The sequence below is a fragment of the Moschus berezovskii genome, chromosome 4 (assembly GCF_049115385.1).
Source record: "Moschus berezovskii isolate FMDL1 chromosome 4, NW_MosBer_1.0, whole genome shotgun sequence".
Classification (NCBI taxonomy): Eukaryota; Metazoa; Chordata; class Mammalia; order Artiodactyla; family Moschidae; genus Moschus; species Moschus berezovskii.
In genome coordinates, this window is record NC_142463.1 from 23,179,661 (window position 1) to 23,206,273 (window position 26,613).

The 26,613-nt window shown below is 37.1% G+C and overlaps 1 protein-coding gene across 3 annotated transcripts in view; it reads right to left on the reverse strand.

The window, feature by feature from the left end:
• The window catches only part of SPATA6 (spermatogenesis associated 6), a 182,233-nt gene that overhangs the window by 97,620 nt on the left and 58,000 nt on the right, over positions 1-26,613 (reverse strand). For 2 of the 3 annotated variants that reach the window (XM_055402004.2, XM_055402002.2), the window contains exons 4-6: positions 17,563-17,604; positions 16,394-16,518; positions 3,828-3,908 (exon numbers count right to left, since the gene is read on the reverse strand). In XM_055402004.2, the coding sequence (XP_055257979.1) occupies positions 3,828-3,908; positions 16,394-16,518; positions 17,563-17,604 (248 nt within the window). The remainder of the gene's footprint in view (positions 1-3,827; positions 3,909-16,393; positions 16,519-17,562; positions 17,605-26,613) is intronic. The other variant, XM_055402005.2, reaches the window with a different exon arrangement.

The window sequence follows — 26,613 nt, forward strand, 5'->3', positions numbered from 1 at the left end:
ATTTACTACTAATGATAAACTTTAATCTATGGTAGGTAAAGGAAAGTAAGTAGAAAATGATTTATTCCACAAAGTCCCAATAATATACCTTATTATTATCAGTCCATTCAATTGGTGACATCAATTGTGATTTGAAAAACTTGAAAAAAAATGTTCCCAAAGGAATAAAGATCATTATAAATATTTATAAACCTAAATTATCATATGAAGTTTATTTTACTCACTCTTAAAAATTAAAACAGTTTGTCTTACTTGAAACTGTATTTAAGCTGAAAATGTTGTTTTACAGCTATTAAAAATTTAATTGTAACTAATACTTGGGAAAAAAAGTGGATTTAGCATGTTCTCAAACAATATCACATAAAATTAAAATTTCGTCCATTACCATCCACAATTTTAATGTAAAAATATATACTCTGTTGCACCTATCCGACAATATATAGCTCATCTATGTCTTCTACATCTCAATTATCTTAATTAAAACCATAACCTCAGTAACAGTCACAAAATTTATTAATTATATGTTACATGCCAGGCACATATATTCTCAAATCTTTAAATCAGTCTTATGAGGAACTTGAAACCAAATCTGTCTGATTTTCAAGAATATTTTCTTAAACACTAACACCAACAACTAGTTTCTCACATTTCTGTTCCACAAAGAACAAATGACAAACACTGAGACAGCAAGTCAGCCAAAAGCTTACAGAGGAAAATGCTAGTCCAGCGAAACTACTAGTGGGATGACAGTTCTACATTTAGTAAGGAGTCTTCCCCACGCTGTACACTTAGAATGTGTGCACTCTTCTGTGTGCATGCTACACTCCTGACCAAAAAGGAGAACCTCCTACCCATCCAGCAGAGGGGAATACCCCAGCGTGGAAAGGAAACTTGTTATGATCAGGGGAAGAATTTATGACAGTTTATAAATGTTCACAGAGCATATCTCCAAACAAGTCAGTAAGCCAGCTCTACATTTGGCAAGTGAGTTATCAGACCTCTAACAGCAGTATTTCATCTTGCATTTAAAAGACAAATAATTAGGCTAAACTCTGATATAGCAAATGTCTTGCTAAACAAAGTAAGAAAGATCTCCTTGATAATCTTATAACTATATTTTACCTTTCTTAGCTTGTTGTCACCCTGAGAAAATTTACTCTTAAACTGTTAATGTAGGAAATTAACATTCTACTTTTCCCACCATAGGTCCAGTCCCGCCCTGTTTGGGCCCACTAGGCTTTATATAGTCCTGGCTCATCGTCACAGGCTGCCCATTGTTACCGGGTCAAAACGCAGCCACATATGTATGAGTAATGCCTGGACATTGTTAGATCATTTGTAGACAGGTAGCAAGATGAGCCTGGTGACTCAGCAGAAAGTTGGACCAAAATGGAGTTTTAGATACAGATATCTGAGTTTGCTCAAGACAGTTTTTACAAACATAGAAGGTACTTAAACTGAAGTAGCCAAGCTTCTCTTGATCTGATAGCATTAGAACAGCCACCAAACTAGAGCAATAGTCCCTTAAGGAATCAGAAACACTCAAGAAGCTATACCTACTAAACACCTATAACCCTGTCTGAGTACCTGCGGTCCCATTCCCTTTTTAGCAAATGGGAACTTTTTAGCAAATCCTTTAAACTTTAAGTTCTTTAAGATTTATAGAAGCCTCCAATCTGGTTCTCTGTGGGACTTCTTGATCCCAACATCTTTCTGGCAGTTTGATTTCTAACCATTAAAAAAAAAAAAAACACCATGAAGTAAGTAGGTAAATGTAACAAGCTTTTCACATTCACCCTTATTAACATGTAAACAAAATGCTAAATACCTATGATAATTGCTTTACTTTAAAGATCCAAATATAATCCCTTACAATTATACAGTGGAAGTGAGAAATAGATTTAAGGGACTAGATCTGATAGAGTGCCTGATGAACTATGGACGGGGGTTCACGACACTGTACAGGAGACAGGGATCAAGACCATCCCCAAGAAAAAGAAATGCAGAAAAGCAAAAGCAAAATTTTGAGGAGGCCTCTCTGAGGAGGCCTTACAAATAGCCATGTAAAGAAGAGAAGTGAAAAGCAAAGGAGAAAAGGAAAGATATACCCATTTGAATGCAGAGTTCCAAAGAATAGCAAGGAGACATAAGAAAGCTTACCTAAGTGATCAATGCAAATAAACAGAGGAAATAGAAAGGGAAAGATGAGAGATCTCTTCAAGAAAATTAGAGATACCAAGGGAATATTTCATGCAAGGATGGGCTCAATAAAGGACAGATATGGTATGGACCTAACAGAAGCAGAAGATATTAAGAAGAGGTGGCAAGAATACACAGAAGAACTGTACAAAAAAGATCTTCATGACCCAGATAAGCACAATGGTGTGATCACTCACCTAACGCGAGACGGCCTGGAATGTGAAGTCAAGTGGGCCTTAGGAAGCATCCAAAGGAACAAAGCTAGTAGAGGTGATGGAATTCCAGTTGAGCTATTTCAAATCCTAAAAGATGATGCTGTGAAAGTGCTGCACTCAATGTCAGCAAATTTGGAAAATTCAGCATTGGCCACAGGACTTGAAAAGGTCAGTTTTCATTCTAATCCCAAAGGAAGGCAATGCCAAAGAATGCTCAAACTACCACACAACTGCATTCATCTCACACGTGAGCAAAGTAATGCTCAAAATTCTCCAAGCCAGGCTTCAGCAATACATGAACCTTGAACTTCCAGATATTCAAGCTAGTTTTAGAGAAGGCAGAGGAACCAGAGTTCAAATTGCCAACATGGAACAACAGACTGGTTCCAAATTGGAAAAGGAGTACATCAAGGCTGTATACTGTCACCCTGCTTATTTAAATTACATGTATAGTACATCATGAGAAATGCTGAGATGAATGAAGCACAAGCTGGAATCAAGATTGCTGGAGAAATATCAATAACCTCAGATATGCAGATGACACCATCCTTATAGCAAAAAGCAAAGAAGAACTAAAGAGCCTCTTGACAGAAGTGAAAGAGGAGAGTGAAAAAGTTGGCTTAAAGCTCAACATTCAGAAAACTAAGATCATGGCATCTGGTCCCATCACTTCATGGCAAATAGATGGGGAAACAATGGAAACAGTGACAGACTTTATTTTGGGGGGCTCCAAAATCACTGCAGATGGTGACTGCAGCCATGAAATACGCTTACTCCTTGGAAAGAAAGTTATGATCAACCTATACAGTATATTAAAAAGCAGAGCTATTACTTTACCAACAAAGGTCTGTCTCGTCAAGGCTATGGTTTTTCCAGTAGTCATGGATGGATGTGAGGGTTGGACTATAAAGAGAGCTGAACGCTGAAAAACTGATGCTTTTGAACCGTGGTGTTGGAGAAGATTCTTGGAGATCCAACAGTCCATCCTAAAGGAGATTAGTCCTGGGTATTCATTGGAAGGACTGATGTTGAAGCTGAAACTCCAATACTTTGGCCACCTGCGATGAAGAGCTGACTCATTTGAAAAGACCCTGATGCTGGGGAAGATTGAAGGCAGGAGAAGGGGACAACAGAGGATGAGATGCTTGGATGGCCTCAACGACTCAATGGTGATGAGTTTGAGTAGACTCCGGGAATTGGTGATGGACAGGGAGGCCTGGCATGCTGTGGTCCATGGGGTCGCGAAGAGTCGGACACAACTGAGTGACTGAACTGAGCTAACGGAACTGAAAGATCCAAAAAATGTGCAAAGAACAGCAGCCAAAATAAAAAAAAAAATAGCACTTGCCAAACGCCCAAGAAATATGAACTAATACATTCAATCATTAAACACTTTAAATAAATTATTTTAACCTGAGTGCGGCACTTCCTTGAACTTATCAGACATTCAGTAATCACTGAGGTTGTAGAAAATTCCAGCTTTGGAGCAATTCCCTGAAGAGGAAAGACACGGTATTATTAGACACTTTAAAAAGATAGTTGTTACTGATGAAAATACAATCTACAGTAACAAACATTTATCAAGGTTCAGCTGCTTTGTTAGGCTGAACTTCTTATTAAGGATAAAGGCAACAAACTAATGTTAAACGTTATCAAGAAACAGTTTCACTGCTGATGATTCACTTACAAGTGATTATATTGCTTTTATGGAGAAATTAAGAAATTTTTCATTTTCAAGTGTTTCCCTATAAAAAAATTTTAAAGATTGTTAATAATAAAATTAAAGTTCTAAATATGTGAAAATATTTAATGGATCCCAACTCTTTTTACTCTTACAAATTGAGACATACATAACTACACAATCAAGAAATATTTTCATAAGTCTCTAGATGCTAAAAAATATTCTCAGCTCCTAGGTATATAGTTCTTGAATACAGAAGATAGATAAGTCTCTACCAATTCTTCCAACAGTTTTTCCCATAATGGAGCTTAAATCCAAATCTATGAATGAATGAATCTGGTTTCTATTTCTTGCAACATTTCAATCATCAGCTTAAACACTGTTTTGAGATAAGTAGAGAAAAAAGGTAAAATTCAAAGGAACAGTTACAAAGTACCTGAGAAAATATCTGGAAGCACACAAATGACAGCCACACAAATTACCGTTCACCAAAACATCAAAGATACACTGTTGTCTGTGCCCAGGACTGCTTCATTCTAATATAACGGAAGTCAAACATTTTACCCTGTCCTTGACTTACTAACTTTAAACTTTCAAACATTATACACTACAGAAAAGTTAAATATGAGCCACCTATGAATTAAGTGGATGACTTTTTCAGCAAACATACTTTTATTGATGATATCCACTATGCTTATTTATTAGTTATCTATTGTTGCAAAGCATGTTACTTAGCAGTTTAAAACATTACAGGTTTATTGTTTCACATAGTTTCTAAGAGTCAGGAATCTGGAAGAGGCTGAAATAGGTGGTTTTGGCTTGAAATCTCTCCTGAGATTTCAGTCAAGATGTTATTTGGGCTGTAGTTATCTGAAGGCTTGTCTGAGGCAAGAGGATTTGCTTCCTAAGATTCACACAGCTGCTGACTGGAGGGTTCACTTCTTTTCCATCTTTTAAAAGAGAGGACGCGACTCCTTATCATACAAACCTCTCCACAGGACTTCTTGAATGTCCTCATGATATGGTAACTAGTTCTCCCAAAGAAAAGCAAGGAAGAAGACACAATTCTTTTTATGGTTTCGTCTTAGAAGTCTAACACTGTCACTTCTGTCACTTTTTCTATTCATTAGAGCTCCTAAGTACAATCCACATTCTAGAACAAAAGAAACAGACTACGTTTTTAGCAGAAGGGCATCAAAAATGGGTGGGGGGCATGTTTTTAAACAATCACAATTCACTCTTTGATCATAAATTACTTAGATTTCTCTCATGTGCAAAATAAATGCACGCCCTACTGAAGGAAATAGAAAAAAGTTTCACCCTTTTAAAACACCAGCATGAAATCCAGGATGTTGACATCTAAATCAAACCATTATTTAGCCATCTCCGGTATGGTTCTTTAAGTACAGTTCCAAGAATATAGTTCCTCACAATTAGAATACATATGAACTAATAAATAAACAAGTTATGTGCCCCACATATAATCAAGGTACGTATGTAGCAGACAGGATAATCACTATAGAATACAAGAGGCAAACAGGAATCAGTTTGTTATTATTCTTGTTCAGTGGCTAAGACATGTCTGACTCCTTACGACCCCATGCACTGCAGCACACCATGCTTCCCGGTCCTTTACCATCTTCCGGAGTTTGCTCAAACTCATGTCCACTGAGTGAGTGAGCCATCCAACCATCTCATCCTCTGTCACCCACTTCTCCTACTTCCTTCAATTTTTCCCAGGATCAGGGTCTTTTCCAATGAGTAGGCTCTTCACGTTAGGTGACCAAATGATTAGAGTTTCAGCTTCAGTATCAGTCCTTCCAAAGAATATTCAGGGTTGATTTCCTTTCGGATTGACTGGTTTGATCTCCTTGCAGTCCAAGGGACTCTCAAGAGTCTTCTTCAGCACCACAGTTTGAAAGCATTAATTCTTTGACACTCAGCCTTCTTTATGGTCCAACTCTCACATCCATACACGACTACAGGAAAAACCATACCTTTGACTATACACACCTATAGGCAAAGTAATGTCTCTGCTTTTTAATATGCTGTCTAGGTTTGTCATAGCTTTCTTTCCAAGCAGTAAGTATTTTTTAATTTCATGGATACAGTTACCAACCCAGTGATTTTGGAGCCCAAGAAAAGAAAATCTGTTACTGTTTCTGCTTTTTCCCCTTCAATTTGCCATGAAGTGACTGGTCCAGATGCCATGATCTTTGATTTTTGAATGTTGAATTTCAAGGCAGCTTTTTCACTCTCCTCTTTCACCCTCATCAAGTGGTTCTTTAGTTCTTCCTCACTTTCTGCCATTTGAGTGGTATCACCTGCATATCTGAAACTGCTGATATTTCGCCCGACAATCTTGATTCCAGTCTGTGATTCATCCAGACTGGTATTTCACATGATGTACTCTGTATATAAGTTAAATAAGGAGGGTGACAATATACTGCCTTATCATACTCCTTTCCCAATTTTGAACCAGTCCATTGTTCCATGTCTGATTCTAACTATTGCTTCTTGACTCACATACAGGTTTCTCAGGAGATAGGTAAGGTAGTCTGGTACTCACATCTCTTGAAGAATTTTCCAGTTTGCTGTGATCCACACAGGTAAAGGCTTTAGTGTAGTCAAGGAAGCAGAAGTAGTTGTTTTTATGGAACTCCCTTGCTTTCTCAATGAGCCTACAAATATTGTCAATTTGATCTCTGGTTCCTCTGCCTCTTCTGCAACCAACCTGTACATCTGGAAGTTCTCAGTTAATGTACTGCTGAAGCCTAGCTTGAAGGATTTTGATCATAACCTTGTTAGCAAGTGAAGTGAGCCCAACTGTATAGTAGTTTGAATATTCTTTGGCATTTCCCTTCTTTGGGATCGAAATGAAAACTGACCTTTTCTATTCCTGTGGCCACTGCTGAGGTTTCTAAATTTGCTGACATACTGAGTGTAGCACTTTAACAGCATCACATTATCTTTTAGGATTTGAGATAGCTCAGCTGGAATTCCATCACTTCCACTAGCTTTGTTTACAATAATTCTCCTTAAGGCCCACTTGACCTCGCATTCCATGATGCCTGGCTCTAGGTGAGTGACCACACATCATGGCTTTCTTGGTCATTAAGATTTTTTTGTGTAGTTCTCCTATGTATTCTTGCCACTTCTTTTAATCTCTTCTGCTTCTGTTAGATTGTTATCGTTTCTGTCCTTTATCATGCCTATCCTTGCATGGAATTTTCCCTTGGTATCTCCAGTTTTCTTGGAGAGATCTTTGGTCTTTCCCATTCTATTGTTTCCCTCTATTTCTTTGCGTTGTTCATTTAAGACCTTCTTATCTCTTGCTGCTAGTCTCTCTGGGACTCTGCATTCAGTTGAGAATACCTTTCCCTTTGTTCCTGGCCTTTTGCTTCTCTTCTTTCCTGTTATTTATAAAGCCTCCTCAGACAACCACTTTGCCCTTCTTGTGTTCCTTTTTCTTTGGGATGGTTTTGGTCACTGCCTCCTGTACAATATTATAAACCTCCACCCGAAGTTCTTCAGACACTCTATCAGATCTAGTCCCTTGAATCTATTCACCACCTTCACTGTATAATCATAAGCAATTTGATTTAGGTCATACCTTAATGGCCTATTGTTTTTCCCTACTTTCTTCAAGTTACCAGCAGGGAGAGGAAGGGGGAATATAGAGACAGGAGACAGAGAAGTACAAACTACTAGATGTAAGACAGTTTCAAGTATGTATTGTACAACACAAGGAAAATACCCAATATTTTATAATAATTATAAGTGGAAAGTAACCTTTAAAAATGTGATAAAATTCAACATCCTTTTATAATATATACACTCTAGAAAGTGGGCAGAGAGGAAACATACTTCAACATAATAAAGGCCATATACGAGAAAACCACAGCTAACACCATTTAATGGTGAAAAGCTGAAAGGCAACAAGGACACCGACTCTCACCACTTTTCTTCAGTGTAGTTTTGGAAGTCCTAGACACAGCAATCAGAGAAGAAAAACAAAATGAATCCCCGTTGGGAGGAAGAAGTAAAACTAACAATTTGTATATAACATGATACTATGCTTTTCAACTGTGGTGCTGGAGAAGACTCTTGAGAGTCCCTTGGACTGCAAGGAGATCCAACCAGTCCATTCTAATGGAGATCAATCCTGGGTGTTCATTGGAAGGTCTGATGCTGAAGCTGAAATTCCAATACTTTGGCCACCTCATGCGACAAGCTGACTCACTGGAAAAGACTCTGATGCTGGGAGGGATTGGGGGCGGGAGGAGACGGGGATGACAGAGAATGAGATGGCTGGATGGCATCACTGACTCGATGGACATGAGTTTGAGTGAACTCTGGGAGTTGGTGATGGACAGGGAGGCCTGGCGTGCTGTGATTCATGGGGTCGCACAGAGGCGGACACGACTGAGTGACTGAACTGAATTGAACTGGTACATAGAAAATCCTAAAGACACCACCAGAAAACTACTAGTGTTCATCAATGAATTCAGTAAAGTTGCAAGATACTAAATTAACATATAAAAATCTATATATTAGTTGCATTTCTATACACTAACAATGAAATATTAGAAACAAAAATTAAGGGACCAATCTCGTTTATCATGACATCAAAAGGAATAAAACCTACCTAAGGTGGCAAAAGATCTGTACTACAAAAATTATAAAACACAAATTGGAGCCAACACAAACAAATGGAAATGCATGCCATGTTCCTGGATTGGAAGAATCAATATTGTTAAAATGACCATATTACCAAGGCAATCTAATTCAATGCAATCCCTATCAAATCACCAACAGCATTTTTCATAGAACTAGAACGAATAATTTTAAAATTTGGATTGAAACACAAAAGACCCTGAATAGCAAAAACAATATTGATAAAGAAGAAAGAAGTTGGAGGAATCATGCTCTCTAACTTCAGACTATACTACAAAGCTACAGTCATCAATATAATACGAAACTGACATAAAAACAGACACACAGATCAATGGAACAGGTTGGAAAGCCCAGAAATAAACCCTGACACTCAAGGTCGATTAATCTACAACAAAAGAGGCAAGAATATATAGTGGGGAAAAAGATAGTCTCTTTAATAAGTGGTGCTGGGGAAACTTGATGGCTACATGTAAGGGAATGTAATTAGAACACTCTAACACCATAAACAAAAATAAACTCAAAATGTATTAAAAACCTAAATATAAGACCAGATACCATAAAACTCCTAGAAGAAAACATAGGCAGAACACTCTGACATAAACTGAAGCAATACTTTTTTTTGAATCAATTTTCTCTAATAATGGAAATAAGGGCAAAAATAAACAAATGGGACCCAATTAAACTCAAAAGCTTTTGCACAGCAACAGAAATCATAAACAAAATAAAAAGACAAGGTACAGAACGGGAGAAAGTATTTGCAATGGGATCAACAAGGGCTCATACAGTTCAATACAAAAAAGAAAAAGCAGAAGACCTAAAAAGACCTTAATGGCCATCTGTATGTTCATTTTTAGATTTATTTACAAGCAGCACATGAAAAGATGCTCAACACCACGAATTATTAGAGAAACCCAAATCAAAACACAGTGGGGCAATACTTCACACCAGTCAGAATGGCCATTATCAAAAATTCTACAAATAATAAATGCTGGAGAGGGTGTGGAGAAAAAGTAATCCTCCTACACTGCTGGTGGCAATATAAATTGCAACCACTCCGGAGAATAGTATAAAGGTTCCTTAAAAACCAAAATTGGAGTTACCATATGATCCAGCATTCCTACTCTTGGGCACGTATCTGGAAAAGATGAAAATTCTAATTCAAAAAGACACATGCACACCAATGTTCACGGCAGCAGTATTTACAACAGAAAAAACATGGAAACAACCTAAATGTCCATCGACAAATTAATGGATAAAGAAGATGCAGCATATATACAATGGAATACTACTCAGCCACTAAAAAGAATGAAATAATAGCATTTGCAGCAAAATGGATAGACCTAGAGATTTTCATACTAAGTGACGTAAGTCAGAGAAAGACAAGCATTATAGATTACTTATATGCAGAATCTAATAAATAATGCAAGTGAACTTGTTTAAAAAAACAGAAATAGACTCAGAGATACAGAGAACAAACTTGGTCACCAAAGTGGAAATGGGGAGACTAAAAAATTAGGAGTATGGGATTAATTAGATACATATTACTATGTATATAATTAACAACAAGGGAACTATATTCAGTATCTAGTAATAACCTATAATGGCAAAGAATTTGAAACAGATGTGTGTGTATACACAAGGGCCCTCCAGGTGGTTCAGTGGTACAGAATCTGCCTGTAATCCAAAAGACCCAAGTTCCATCCCGAGGTTTGGAAGATATTCCCAGAGGAGGGCATAGCAACCCACTCCAGCATTTCTGGCTGGAAAATCCATTGGACAGAGGAGCCTGGCAGGCTATAGTTCACAGGTTTGCAAAGAGTCAGACACTACTGAAGCAACTTAGCACGCATGCATGCACATAGATACACATATACATGTACAGAGAAATAGATAACTAAATCACTTTGCTGTATACCTGAAACTAACAGAACATTGCAAATCATCTATGCTTCAATTTTTTCATTATATAAAAATTTTAATTAAAAATTTAAAAAATAAAATACAAAAGATAAAGTAGAATAAAACCTGCTTCATTAAATTATTTTCTGAGGCAACAGCTTGGATATTTGGAGATTTTAATAATGGATTTTATAGTTATAACCTTGGTTTCACCATCAGATCATAATTTCCTGAAAGTGCCCTAGAATGATTTTTGCTCATAAGTCATTCCTTAATTTCAGCATTACTTGCCATGGGGGAAGGCTGAGAATCCTTAAAAACAGTAAGTTCTGCCTCCTTTTTGTATTATTAACAGCATTTCCTTTTGCTTCTCTCTCTCCTCTCACACTTTTCTATAAGCAGCAGTAAGAAACCAGACAGCCCCTCTAACACTCTGTCAGAAAGTTTCCTTAAAAAGACTACCCATTTTATCAGTTATTTTTTATATCCTACATGGCTGCTAAACTTTACACCATTACACAACAAGGGTTCCTTCTTCCACTAATTTCCAATAACATTTACCTCATTTTCCTGCAAACATTCATTTGATAGTTTCTTCAAGGCTCTTCAAGCTCTCATCTACACTCCAAGAAAGCTGTTCCAGCTTCTGCCCTCTTCAAAGAGGTGCCCGAATGTCTTCAAACATGGCAATTGGCTTCCCCAGGAGTGAGTGATATAAGAGTGAGAGCAAAGAGGAAGCCACAGTGCATTTAATGACCTGGTCTCAAAAGTCTAACACTGTTACTTCACCACATTGTATCTATTAGAATCACTAAGTAGAGTCCATACCTAAGAGCAGAAGAGTTGGCTTTGCATTTGGAAGAGAGGAGTGTCAATCGTTTGAGCACATATTTTATAACTATCACAGCCTGAACTGCAACTTATCACTTTACCCCTCTCCATATATCGCTGGTCATACAGTAAATACTTGGTGTTTTAGCCATAAATTAGATCTTTCAAGACCCATATGTATCAGTTGAGATTTCAGGGAAACCAAATTACTAGGATATACACAGAGATGGATATTTATTTTAAGGAACTGGTACATGCAATTGTGAGAATGACAAGTCCAAAATCCACAGAGAAAGCTAGCGACTGGAAACTCAGGCAAAGTTGATACTGTAGTCTTGAGTGTGAAATCTCTAAGCAAACCAGAAGGCTGGAAACTCAGGATTTTTTATTACAGTCTTGAGGCAGAATTTCTTACTCTTTGGGAAACTTCAGTCTTTGCTCTTCAGGTCTTCAGTTAATTGGATGAGGTCTACCTACATTATTAACGGTAATCTAAACTTAAAAGTCAAGTGACTATAAATATTAGTCACATCTACAAAATACCTTTACAGTAACACTGAGACTAGTGTTTGACTAAACAACTGGGCACTACAACCTAACCAAAATAAATATAATCATCACATATCTGAAATGTCAGTTTCCTCTATGAAGTCTACAGTAAGATGTAATTCATTTATTCAATTCAATCAAGAGGCATATAAGTACTTTATGCAAAGAACAGTGCTAAGAGTTAAGATCAAAGACAAAGTCTCAGATTCTATTTTTATGGAGTTCACAGTGTAGAGAAGATATTAACATCACCAACACCATCCATAACAAACAGCACCTTGATATGATCTCCCCTGTCATTACCATATCACTAATATTTACTGATCATTCTCTATGTGCCATGTTACTATAGTAACCATTTACAAGCTTTCATTAATCCACCAAAAAACATGCTATCTCCAAGGTATAGTAGTTTCAAGTTTACTCAGGTAGTCTGTGATAGTGCCAAGATTTAAGCCCAAATGTGACCTGAATTCTTGCCATAGTGATGGGTTCAGAAAGATGCCCTAAAACACAGACAGATGTCTATGCTAAGAATTCTGAGGAGGAGTGCATTGTATCCTGCCAGGACAACAAACTACTGATTGGAGTGTGTTGTTCACTCACATTTAAATACAATAACTGATGTGACTGAATTTACATCTACAGTTCTGCTGTTCAATTTATATATGTGCCATATCTTTTTATTCTATTATTTCTAATGGTCTCATCAGAGTATGCATAACTTAGTGCTCATCCAAAAAACCTGTAAGGGTTCTACTCTACTGATTATCTGTGTGTGGGCTGGGGAAAGGCACTCAAAGATACGGCAGGTCTCTAGTTCCCTCAGCTTTCCCTGTTTGTTGGATTCCCACTGTCTCCCCCGAGCATGCAAAGTTTCAGCCAGCAAGGAATAAGTGGAAAGCTCACTTCTGCCTTTTGATTGCACCCTCATTTCCAGGGCATCCCAGTCAACTTTCTGGCAGGTGTGCAGCTCACTAACTGGAACTGCAATCAGCCCAGCAAAGCTGTAGGTTTCCTCATGTGCTTCCAACTGACTAGTCCGCATTACACTGGTAAAGCCACGATATGCACCCCTATGATTGTGACAGCAATTCCAACGTGTGGGTTTTCTAACACCATCAAGATGTCACCATCACAAGTCTCTGTGACACCATTTGGGTGTCCTGCAATTTAACCCAGTTCTGACTACCTGGAGATGGCATCAGATCCCATAGGTTAAGAGCCCAGTCCCACAAGACTGCTCCCATCTGGCTTCGGTTGCTAATCACAAGTCTTAGGTCGTCACCCATAGGGTACAAGTAAGAGGCTTCCACAACCCCCTCCGCGGATTCCATCGATTTGCTACCGCAGCTCATAGAACTCAAGAAATATTTCACTCCCTGTTTCCCAGTTTATATAAAAGGATATAATGGCACGCAGATGGAAGAGATGTACAGAGCAAAATACACAGGAAAGTCTCCGTGCCCTTACCCTCTGTGCCACTTTCCCAGCACCTCCAAGTGTTCACAATGTGGAAGCTCTCCAAACCCCATCATTTTGGGTATTATAATCACTTCATTACACAGGCGTGGTTGATAAAATCACTGCCATTGGTGATTGAACTCAATCTCTAGCCCCTCTCTTCCTCAGGGATGTGGCTGAAAGTTCCAATGTGGTTGGTTTCCCTTGCATCTAGTTCCCATCCTTAGGTTCCCAAGGAGCTCTCCAAAAGTCTCCTCATCAACCTAACTCTTAAACACAGGAAATTCGAAGGGTTTTATGAGCTCTGTGCTCTGAATGGGGTAAGAAGACCAAATACATGTTTCTTATTACAAATTACAACATCACTGCCCCAAAGTCATTCTGACCTCTCTGCTTGCAAAGCTGCTGACCTTTGCACCCTGCCACATGCTTGGGAAGCTACAATTCTCACTGGCCATGCAGGGTATGAGAGAAGCCTATGCAAGATGACCACATACTTCTGCCATTTTTACCAAAAGTCTTAGAAGTTATTTAAGCAAAGATACTTCTTAATTTGTCTTAATTGCTGATCACTTTCCAGTGCCCTGAAACTGTTGCTTGTGACAATTTTGTCCAGTTTCATACTTGTGTGGTGAGAGTAACTGACAAACTCTTTGCACCACCATCACCAGAAGTCTCAGTTTATATATTGTTAAAAACAAGACCAGAGGCCCCAAATGGAGTTGCTTACACTAAACCCCATGTCATCAAACAGATTAAAATTAATTACAGTTTCTGTTCTTCCAGAGATAGAATTTTAAAGCAATTCATCAGGAATAGCCTGATTAGCTAAAGGAAGCAAATCTTGTAACAACCAAAACACTTTGTAGCCTAGTATGCTTTCCTTGTTCCTATACCCTTCTGAATATAAAAGTATTTCATTTTGTGCAGCTCCTTGGAGCTTCTATCTGCTAGATTAGATGCTGCCTAAATCAACTCAATTTTTGCTCAAATAAACTAAAAATGTTTAATATGCCCCAATTTATCTTTTAATAATATATACAGAATTTTTGCCTTAGTAATCCAACCTTTTCTGATATATGAAAAGGTAACTCAAATTCAATAAAGTAAATACCTGTTAATGGTCCATGTTTATATTGTCAAATTTAGTATAAAACAGCATTTTAAATTACTTTAAAAAAAAGCTAATTTTAAAATTGGATTTTTTTTTTTCCTTGCAAGTTTCTAGAAAGGTCCTGCAACATTCTTTGAAGTCTTTTTTGGCTAAAGGACACTGAAAATATCTCAAAGGAGGTATATTTTAATAAATTTGCTAGTGAACTGTTAAAATTTCAACAAGGTGAAATTTGCTATTTCCTAGGATAGAATATTGGAGAAGGAAATGGCAACCCTATCCAGTGTTCTTGCCTGGAGAATCCCAGGGACGGGGGAGCCTGGTGGGCTTCCGTCTATGGGGTCGCACAGAGTCAGACACGACTGAAGTGACTTAGCAGTAGCAGGATAGAATATATCAAAACGTAGACCTACAGGAAATATTACTTAATTTACCATATTGAGTCATATATCATGATAATTTCCTTACTTTTATAAAGTTAGCAAAAAAAAATTATCCCAGAAACTTCACCTAGACAACTTTTACTTTTTTCTTCTTTGAAACACCAGGGGCTTCACTCAGTCTCTCTTAACAGAAAGTATTTTCAGGAATAAAAACATGATTAAATCATCCAGTAAACATTGAAAAGGTTGTTAGGAAAAGATGAGAGTTGGCTATCACCTAATGAAGTTTTCACTTTTAAGTGTATGAATACGTATTTCCATTACATGAACATATAATAATTATTCTGTCTAAACTCCTGCAACTCAACAGACATGAATTTGAACAAACTCTGGGAGTTGGTGAAAGACAGGGAAGCCTGGTCCATGGGGTCGCAAACAGTTGGCCACGGCTGAGCGACTGAACGACAAAAAACTCCTACTAATAGACGTTTAAATTATTTCCATATTTTATTATCATGAATAATTCTACAAATGAACATTCCTAAGAAGATTCTTAGTATGTCAGACAGAATATATCTCAAAGACATATACCTAGAAGATCAGTGCTATGAGAATCTTTGCCTTTACTAGATAATTCTGAATTATGGTTGTTGCACTTTACATGGCATACAAACATATACATTTCCACTTTTCCACACTTTCGGTATTTGTCAGATTTATTAAATATTACCAATCTTACAGCTATAAAAATGAAATCATCTGTTTAAATTTGAACTTTCCTAAATGCTAATGGGATTATGTACCTTTTCAAATGTTTATTGGTCATTTTTTTTTGAAAGAAAAACAAAAAGAAGAGAGACAAGGAGACAGATAGGCCAGTGGGTAGGGGAGATAAGGAGGAGAGGAGAGAAATCTGAAGAATATAAGGTAAAATAATACTTGTTAATTTTGGAAAGTAGATGCATGCATTCTGGTAAATTATTTTCATTTAGGTTTCAATACGTTTACAATAACATCATAAATTCATAGGGCTCCACCAGTGGCTCAGAGGTAAAGAATCCGTCTATAATGAAGGAGTCTCAAGAGAAGCAGGTTCAATCCCTGGGACGGGAAGATCCCCTGGATGAGTGCATGGGAGCCCACTCTGGTGGTCTTGTCTGGAGAATCCCATGGACAGAGGAGCCTGGTAGGCTATAGTTCATAGCATCACAAAGAGTCGGACATGACTGAAGTAACTTAGCATAATTTCATCACACAATTATGTTGTAAATAGAATTAAACTTTGAATTAGTTCTTCACATTTCAGGTACTAAGGGCTATGTAGTAGTTTTTGGCAATGATTCTGCATCACAATTTGATTCAGAAAATAGTAAGCACTTACTCGAAGGCCAGAAATCCTCCTCATGGTAACCTGGCGGTTTGAATCATGGTGTCCAGAAATTTGATTTGGACCCGGGAACATGAAATCTCGTGTATTCTCATCATATGTAGACAATGTTTCACCCACTACAAGAAAGATATCCTATGATTCAAATTATAACAAAATATGCTATTTAGAAACAATATTATCAAGTACAAATATATAATGCCTGATGCCTTAATGAAATACCTGCTTCAGGGTCATGCTTTTAATTTTTTTCTATAAAAGGAAAAAAATTAAAATAAAGTCATGTTAAATGAATTAACACATTTCCTTATAAGAAACGTCATACATACTACTGATTCTCTCTCCCCTTTTGTAGAAAGGGGATATTCATGTACATTTTTTATGTACCTATGAATTCCTAGGGAAAAAATACCATTTTAAACATATAAAACTGACATAATATTTACACATCTAAAACTTAATTACCATCACCGTAATTTATTTTTCTATCTTCCATTCTTTTCTACCTGCCATTATAAGACAGTAGATTACATGTTGAAAAAATATATACACTTTTTAGGATTTGTGATTACCAGAATTAGGTATATATGTGACACTCAAAAATTTTAGATTACTAGCTTTCAACAAAATATAGCCTCCTGTAACTCACATAAAATAAGGACTTAAGATACATTCTTCTATAATCATAGAAATCAATAATATAAATGTAACTATCCCTCAGGTTTTAACTGTACCTACCACAGGGATCTATACTGCTTAGGTACAGTTTTAATTCCCCTACATTTCTAATAACAGTCAATACACAAAAACAAAGATAATGAACTACTTTATCAGTTAAAGCATACTGTTTTAGAAAAATCACAAGAACTTTTAAGATGTTAATTTCTATGAATGTCACAAAATATGCTACAATGATATGAGGTTATTTTTCACTTTCAATTATGATCATTTATTCAATTTTAGAACAACGTGTTCACATACAATTTGTCAATTTTTCTGTATATATTATTTTGGCCTACTGACATTTTACACATAGTGGACCAATGCTAGAAACTCAACATTGCTCTTAACGTGTCAAGAAGTGGAAAAGATGACATTTTTTAAAAGCATTTCATTAAAATGGCTTCACATGTCAATTACCTTATCAAAATACAATACAGTACCTGGTGGAACTAGCTGAATCAACTCAAACAATGCTGTATCATCTGAAAGTTTAAAGAAAAATTTCCTTAAATAAACAAATTTATAATAAACAATAATTACTTTACCACAGAAGTACATAAAAGCCAAAGTAATTGTTCAGTAGACTACATATATGTTTATATCTTAGTATACTGTGTGAATTTTTGGTTGCTCTTTATCATATAGATTTATTAATCTGTAGTAGAAATTGACCTTTTCTAGGTTTTTCCTGATTTTAAGGCCTTAATTTTTTAGAGTACTTTTTTTCAGGTTTACAACAAAATTGAGAGAGAGGGACACAGATTGCCTCTATATATCCCCTGCCCCTAAATATGCATAGCCTCCCCCACTATCATTAACAGGAATGGCACATTTTTTAAACAAGCATGAACCTACACTGATACATCATAATCGCCCAAAGGCTGTAGTTTACCTTAGGGTTCACTCTTAGTGATGTACACTCTGTGGGTTTAGACAAATGTAATAATGACATTGTGTGTTAGTCATGTCCGACTCTTGCAACCCCACGGACTGTAGCCCACCAGGCCTCTCTGTCCATGGAATTCCAAGAATATTGGAGTGGAATGCCATTCCCTTCAGAGAAGGCAATGGCAACCCATTCCAGTACTCTTGCCTGGAAAATTCCACAGATGGAGGAGCCTGGAAGGCTACAGTCCATGGGGTCGCTGAGGGTCAGACACGACTGAGCGATTTCACTTTCACTTTTCACTTTCACACATTGGAGAAGGAAATGGCAACCCACTCCAGTGTTCTTGCCTTGAGAATCCCAGGGACGGGGGAGCCTGGTGGGCTGCTGTCTGTGGGGTCACACAGAGTCGGACACGACTGAAGTGACTTAGCAGCAGCAGCACCATTCCCTTCTCCAGAGGAACGTCCCAACCCAGTGATCGAACCCTGGTCTCCTGCATTGCAGGCAGATTCTTTACTGTTTGAGCTACAGGGAAGTCCTAATAATGACATTATCCATTATTATAATACCATACAGAGTATTTTCACTGCCCTGTTCCTCTGTTCTCTGGTTATTTACCTCTCTCCTCCCCACAACCCACCATCACCACAATCACTGATCTTTCCACCATCTCTACAAAGTTTTGCCTTTTCCAGAATATCATGTACTTGAAATCACAGAGTATGTACCCTTTCAGATTGGCTTCTTTCACTTAGTAATATGCATTTAAGGTCCTCTTATGTGATTTTATAGCTTGATAGCTCATTTCTTTTTATTGCTGAATAATATCCCATTGCCTGGATATTCCACAGTTTACTCCTTCGCCTACTGAAAGAAATCAACTGCTTTCAAGTTTTGGCAATTATGAATAGAGCTGCTATAAATATCCGTGTGGAGACATAAATTTTCAATTCTTTGCATAAAAACCAAGAAGCAGTATTGCCTGATCATATGGAAAGGATGCGCTAGGGTTTGGAAAAAACCCACCAAACTGTCTTCCAAAGTGTCTGCACCATTCTGCATTCTCACCAGCAGTAAGAGAGCTCCTGTTGCTCTGTATCCTCACTAGCATTTCACGTTGTCACTGTTCCAGATTTTGGCAATTCTAATACAGGAAGCAACAGTTAGAACTGGACATGGAACAACGGACTGGTTCCAAATAGGAAAAGGAGTACGTCAAGGCTGTATATTGTCACCCTGCTTATTTAACTTACATGCAGAGTACATCATGAGGAACGCTGGGCTGGAAGAAGCACAAGCTGGAATTAAGATTGCCGGGAGAAATATCAATAACCTCAGATATGCAGATGACACCACCCTTATGGCAGAAAGTGAAGAGGAACTAAAGAGCCTCTTGATGAAAGTGAAAGAGGAGAGTGAAAAAGTTGGCTTAAAGCTCAACATTCAGAAAACTAAGATCATGGCATCCGGTCCCATCACTTCATGGGAAATAGATGGGGAAACAGTGGAAACAGTGTCAGACTTTATTTTTTGGGCTCCAAAATCATTGCGGATGCTGACTGCAGCCAGGAAATTAAAAGACGCTTACTCCTTGGAAGGAAAGTTATGACCAACCTAGACAGCATATTAAAAAGCAGGGACATTACTTTGCCAACCAGGGTTTTTCCAGTGGTCATGTATGGATGTGAGAGTTGGACTGTGAAGAAAGCTGATCACTGAAGAATTGATGCTTTTGAACTGTGGTGTTGGAGAAGACTCTTGAGAGTCCCTTGAACTGCAAGGAGATCCAACCAGTCCATTCTAAAGGAGATCAGTCCTGGGTATTCATTGGAAGGACTGATGCTGAAGCCGAAGCTCCAATACTTTGGCCACCTCATGAAGAGCTGACTCACTGGAAAAGACTCTGATGCTGGGAGGGATTGGGGGCGAGAGGAGAAGGGGACGACAGAGAATGAGATGGCTGGATGGCATCACCGACTCGATGGAGGTGAGTTTGAGTGAACTCCGGGACTTGGTGATGGACAGGGAGGCCTGGCATGCTGTGATTCATGGGGTCGCAAAGAGTCAGACACGACTGAGCGACTGAACTGAACTGAAGAAATGTACAGCAATCTCATTGTTTTAATTTGTATTTCTCTAGTGATATACAATGTAAAGTATCTTTTCACGTGCTTATTTGCCACCTGTATATCTTTGGTGAGGTGTATATTAAGGCTTTTGACCCATTTTTTAATTAGGTTTTTTGTTTTCTTATCATTCAATTTTAAGCATTATTGGCATATTTTAGATAATAGTCCTTTATCAGGTGTGTCTTTTGCAAATATCTTCATCCAGTCTGTGGCTGGTCTTCTAATTCTCTTGATTTTTCCTTTCACAGAGCAAAAGTTTTTAACTTATCAGTTTCAACTTATCAATTATTTCTTCCATAGTTTCCTTCAAAAACAACTATGGTGTCTTTCGTGTTGTCTCTAAAAACATATCACCATGCCCAAGATCATCTAGATTTTTCTCCTGTGCTAACGCCTAGGTGTTTTATAGTTTTGCATTTTCCAGTTAGGTCTATGATCCATTGGTGGTGGTGGTTTAGTTGCTAAATTGTGTCCGACTCCTGTGACCCTATGGACTGTACCCCCAGGTTCCTCTATCCATGGAATTTTCCAGGCAAGAATATTGGAGTGGGTTCCCATTTCATCCTCCAGGGGATCTTCCCAACCCAAGGATCAAACCTATATCTACTATATTGCAGGGCAATCTCCTGCATTGCAAATGGATTCTTCACCAACTGAGTCATGAGCGAAGCTGACAGAATATACATTTAAGAGTATATATTTCCCTCTAAGTACTACTACAGCTGCATCCCACAACTTTTGTTCTATAATATTTTTATAATTCAACACAAAACATTTTCTAATTTCTGATATGCTTTTCTCTTTACCCAGGTGTTCCTGAGAAATTAATTTCCAAACACAAGGCAATATTCTAGTTGTCTGTTACTGCTTTCTAGCTCAAATTGAACTGTACAGTGTGATCAGAAAACATAATGATTATGGTTTCAATGTTTTGAAATTTGAGACTGAATTTGTGGCTTAAAATATGATCAAATGAAATAATCTTGTAGTTGGAAGGTGTTGATTAAGCATTTTATGTATGTCCATGTAAAAACGTGGTAATCCTTTTGTCCTAATCTTCTATGTCCTTACTGATTTTATGGTTGTTCTATAGCTATTGGGAAAGGGGTGTTAAATCTCCCATTGCAGTTGGTTACAGCTGGTCTTTATATCTCATTTACTTTGAGGCTGCACTATTAGATCTGTTCAAACTGGAAACTATTGTCTTCCTAGTTAAGTTTTATCAATATGACATGAGCCTCTTGAACATTTTTTTCCCCAAGGCTTATATCTAAGTCTTAAAAACTACTTGATTACGTTTTTAAAATCCAGTCTGACAATGTTTATCTTTTAATTGGAAGTTAATCTACTTATATTTAATGAGAATTACTTCTGAATCTATATCTACCTCTATCTACTTTGTCCTGCTTGAATTTATTAAAAAGAATTATTCCAAATGTTTTCCCTGTACTGGTTTGAAGTTTTTATGCTCAAATTGTGTTTTTTTAGCAGTTACCCTTGAAAATATTACATGTATCCTTTTAACTTATCAAAGTTAATTGTTAACATCTTATAAAAATACCTTTTTCATTACTCCTGATATGTTGCTGTTAGTTTAACTCTGTGTATTTTTTTAACTTTCATAATTACCTTCTTAAGCAATCAATGCTCATTTATATTTATTCATACAAAATGACTTTCATTTTTCCACTATCATTTTTGCATCTATGATCTTCATTTCCCTCCTGCCCGAAATATATTCTTTAGAATTTACTTTGGTAAGCTGACAGGTGGCACACACTTTGAATTGTGTGTCTAAAGGTCTACTGTACAATCATTCTTACAAAATATTTTTTGCTTCGTGTAGAATTTGTGGTCAGTAGTTGTTTTCTTTCAGGCTATTACAGATATCCCACTATCATTTAGCTTGCACTATTGCTGCTGAAAAGTCATCTATCAAACTAACTAACATGACTTTGAGGGACTTCTGCCCTTTCATCTGGCAAAGATGTTTCACATTTGGTTTTCTGTAGTCACTGTAACTTTCTACATGTGTATTTTTTTTAATATAGACATCAAATCAGAGGATAAGTGTAACAAATTCTAAAAAAATATATGATCCATTAGGAGTTTTAATTTTTGTGAAAGGTATATGGTCTGTATCTAGACGCATTCATTTTTGAATGTGTATGTCCAGTTGCTCTAGCACCATTTACTGAAGAATCTATAATATCTTTGTTCTACAGAATTGTCTTTGCTCGTTTGTTAAAGATCAGTTGACTATATTTACAAAGGCATATTTCTGTTCTTCCCGTATATTTTTATAAATATAAATTAAGTTTACTTCTTAGAGTGATGGGCACAGCTGGGTATATTATACAACTCCTTAGACTTTTAATATGTCTGAAATATTTTATAATAAATTTATAAAAATAAGAATAAAATATAAAATTTTCCCTTTCTCCCTTCTAAGAACCCATGAATGAGACAAATCTTTTCTTTCTTTAAATTCTGTTACTTTCAACCAAGGGAAATCTCAGTCATTTAACTCAATACCTATATGCCCAACTTATGAAGAAATAGTAATTAATCCTTGTAACTCATAAATTGGGGCTGTAATAAGGTAAAAAATAACTTATACAGCCCTTTTCCTCAATGATCTGACATTGTGTTGAAAAGACAAATATTAAATAAAATAAAGAAACAAACATTTACAAACTACAACAGAGGCATTCAGGTAGTGCTGTAAGAGTATAACAACAAGATAATCCAGTCAGGGAGTCAGCAAAGTCTGAAGAAGAGAAGATCTCTTTAGGACTTAACCCGTAGCATGAATAACTGTAAACCAGGAGTTAGGAAAGTGAAAGAAAAGAAAGTGAAGTCCCTCAGTCGTGTCTGATTCTTTGCAACCCCATGGACTGCAGCCTACTAGGCTCCTCCATCCATGGAATTTTCCAGGCAAGAGTACTGGAGTAGGTTGCCATTTCCTTCTCCAGGGGATCTTCCCAACCCAGGGATCAAACCCAGATCTGCCGCACTGCAGGCAGATGCTTTACTGTCTGAGCCACCAGGGAGGCCCATGAGAGTCTGGGGGAGTGAGAAACTAGAGATTTAAACAGGACAAACAGGATGTACAAAGGCTCTTAACAGAACATAGCAGAGTAATATGAGAGAGTAGTGGTTCAAAAACAAACTTCTTATTCAAATCAATTTGAAAAAGTAGACACCTAAAAAATCTGCTTGAGGCAGTAGAGACCTAAGAAGATAGCATACAAATTAGAAATTGGAAACTCAGTATAAGAAATAAATACAGAGAAGTAAGTCCATTCTAAAGGAGATCAATCCTGGGTATTCATTGGAAGGACTGATGCTAAAGCTGAAACTCCAATACTTTGGCCACCTCATGCGACGAGTTGACTCACTGGAAAAGACTCTGATGCTGGGAAAGGTTGGGGGTGGGAAGAGAAGGGGACGACAGAGAATGAGATGGCTGGATGGCATCGCCGACTCGATGGACATGAGTTTGGGTGAACTCCGGGAGTTGGTGACGAACAGGGAGGCCTGGCGTGCTGTGATTCATGGGGTTGCGGAGAGTCGGACACGACTGAGCGACTGAACTGAATTGAACTGAAGCCTGGTATTTGAGGCTGCTTCTCTTTTTGGGTATCTGACAGTTCTGACAGAGGGAGCTAAGAGGGTAAGAAGCAGAGTATAACTTTTTATAAGCTCATGAAGTAGAGTTACAAAAATTGGAGTATCATGACCTTGGGAAGAGATGAGAAGGGAGGTCTGCAGGTAGGAGACAATATAAAGTAGCTAGGCCTTAGGACTGAATCTTGAAAAACCATAACAGTAAACTAAAAACAGATAACCCATGCTATATACTGAATGTCTGCATCCCCTCAAAATGCATATGTTGAAATTCTAACCCCGCCCCCCCAGTGTGATGTTTAGAGTTAGGGCCTTTACGAGGTTATTAGGGCTAAGGCTTCATCAATGGCATTAGTGCCCATTAGTGCCACTGGTGACCAAAAGACCCCAGAGAATGTCCTTACTCTTTCTGCCACATGAGGAAACTGAGAAAGACAGTCATCTATAAACAGAAAGGGGACCCTCACCAAATCTGCTGAGTTCTTGATCTGGGATTTTCCAGCTTACAGAACTATGAAAAATTAACTTCTATTATTTATAAGCCACCCAGTCTATGGTATTTTGCTGTACCAGCCCAAAAGGACTAAGACAGCTAACTAAGAATTTAGGCTTAAATTTGAATCATCCCAAATCTTGTCTGAATTAAGTTGGTCAAGAATTCCAAGTGCCCCCTAGAAATCTTCTAAAACAATCATAAACCTTGTCTGAAGGAAAATATCTTCACAAAAGATTTTTAATTATTTCTAAAATTTTTATATACAAAATCTGACATTTAATGAAAATCAACAAGAGATATAGGGGAAAAAAATCACTGGGATCAAAACACAAGAGAAATGACAGGAAATAAAAACAAATCAACAGGAAATCCAGAAAAAATAGGTATCAGACTGCAACTTAAAAGATGCTTACTATGCTCAAGCAAATAAAATACAAGATTGAAAATGTCAGCAGACAACTAGAAAGCATTACAAGAACCAAATGGAAAATTTTTAACTAAAAAATAAAATAATGAAAAAAAACCATGCTGTGATTCATGGGGTCGCGGAGAGTCGGACACAACTGAGCAACTGAACTGAACTGAACAGATTATAAATTACTCAAGAGAGAATTACGGAATTGGAAGACAAAAACATCTTGAGAGAAGCACAGAAAACCAAAACGATGGAGTAACATAAAAAAGAAAAACAAAAAAAACAGAGTAAGAAGATATAACAATGTGTAACTGGATTTGTAAAAAGTGAGAAGAGAAAAGGAGAAAAATATTTGAAAAGTTAATGTCTGAGAATTTACCTTAAGAAAGACATCAAGATACAAATCCCAAGCAGAACAGATTTTAAAACACACACACACACACACCCAGAGTTGGGTACACTGAAGTAAAGCTACAGGAAAACAGATGTAAGAGAATATATTGATAAAAGTCAGCAGAAAAAGAAAAAAAATACCTTCAAAGAAGTAACACACATGTACACCTGGGGCAGATTCATGTCAAAGTATGGCAAAACCAATACAATATTGTAAAGTAATTAGCCTCCAATTAAAATTTTTAAAAAAAAGAAGTAACAATAAACTTAACAGATGATTTCTCATCAGAAAGTAAGGAAGCAAAAAGACAATGGAATAGTGTTAATATTTTCTAAGAGCTGGATGACACTAATACCAATATTCAGTACGTGTGTATCTGAATCACTTTCCTGTTCACCTGAAACTAATACAACAGTGTTAATCAACTATACTCCAATATAAAATCTTAAAAAATATATCGTTCAGAAAAGGTGAAATAAAGACATTTTCAGAGAAATAAAAATCAAGATAATCTATCAACAAAAGACTATAAGAAAGGAATCGTGAAAGGATATCCTTAGAAAGAAGCAATAAATCTAGAAGACTTTCAAAAAATGAAAGGAAATAAAGAACAACCAAAACAGCAAAATACAGACATAAAGTGAAATAAATGATGCCTATATAATAATAGCAATACTACTTTGTGTAGTTTAGTTACACTAAATTAAAATGCATAACAAAAAATAATATATTATCTAGAAGGGTTACAAATGAAGTTAAGTAGTTATAGGTTCTTTATTGCTCTGCTGCTGCCGCTAAGTCACTTCAGTCGTGTCCAACTCTGTGCGACCCCATAGACGGAAGCCCACCAAGCTCCTCCGTCCCCGGGATTCTCCAGGCAAGAACACTGGAGTGGGTTGCCATTTCCTTCTCCAATTTTATTGCTCTAGAAGAGGTTAAAATAAAAATACAATAGAACTTTGATAATTCAAACATGTAATCTCTATGTTAACTGCTGAAAGAACATTTTAAAAATATGTACCTTCAAATAATAAAAGTGTGGAAATAAATAAAAAAAACAGTCAATTAAAGGAAAAGTAGAAAAATGAAAAGCACTAATATTCAACAATCCAAACAAATACAAAGTAGATAGCCATATGGTAGATTTACACTAAAATATATCAATAAACACATTTTAATTTTTTTTAAGATAATGAAAGCAATTACTTCATTGCTGGATCCCATGTACCCTTTATCCAGCTTCTATCAATGGTTGTTGTTGTTTAGTATCTAAGTCCTGTCTGACTCTTTGCGACCCCATGTACTGCAGTCTGCCAGGCTCCTCTGTCCATGGGATTCCCAGGCAAGAATATTGGAGTGGCTTGCCATTTCCTTTTCCAGGGGATCTTCAGATCCCCTGGACTCAGGAATGGAATCTGGGTCTCCTACATTGCAGGCAGATTCTTTATGGTCTGATCCACCAGGGAAGTCCCCCACCCCGAAGGTAACAACTTGAAAAACTTTATTTTTTTATATTTTTAATTTAATTTTCAAAAATT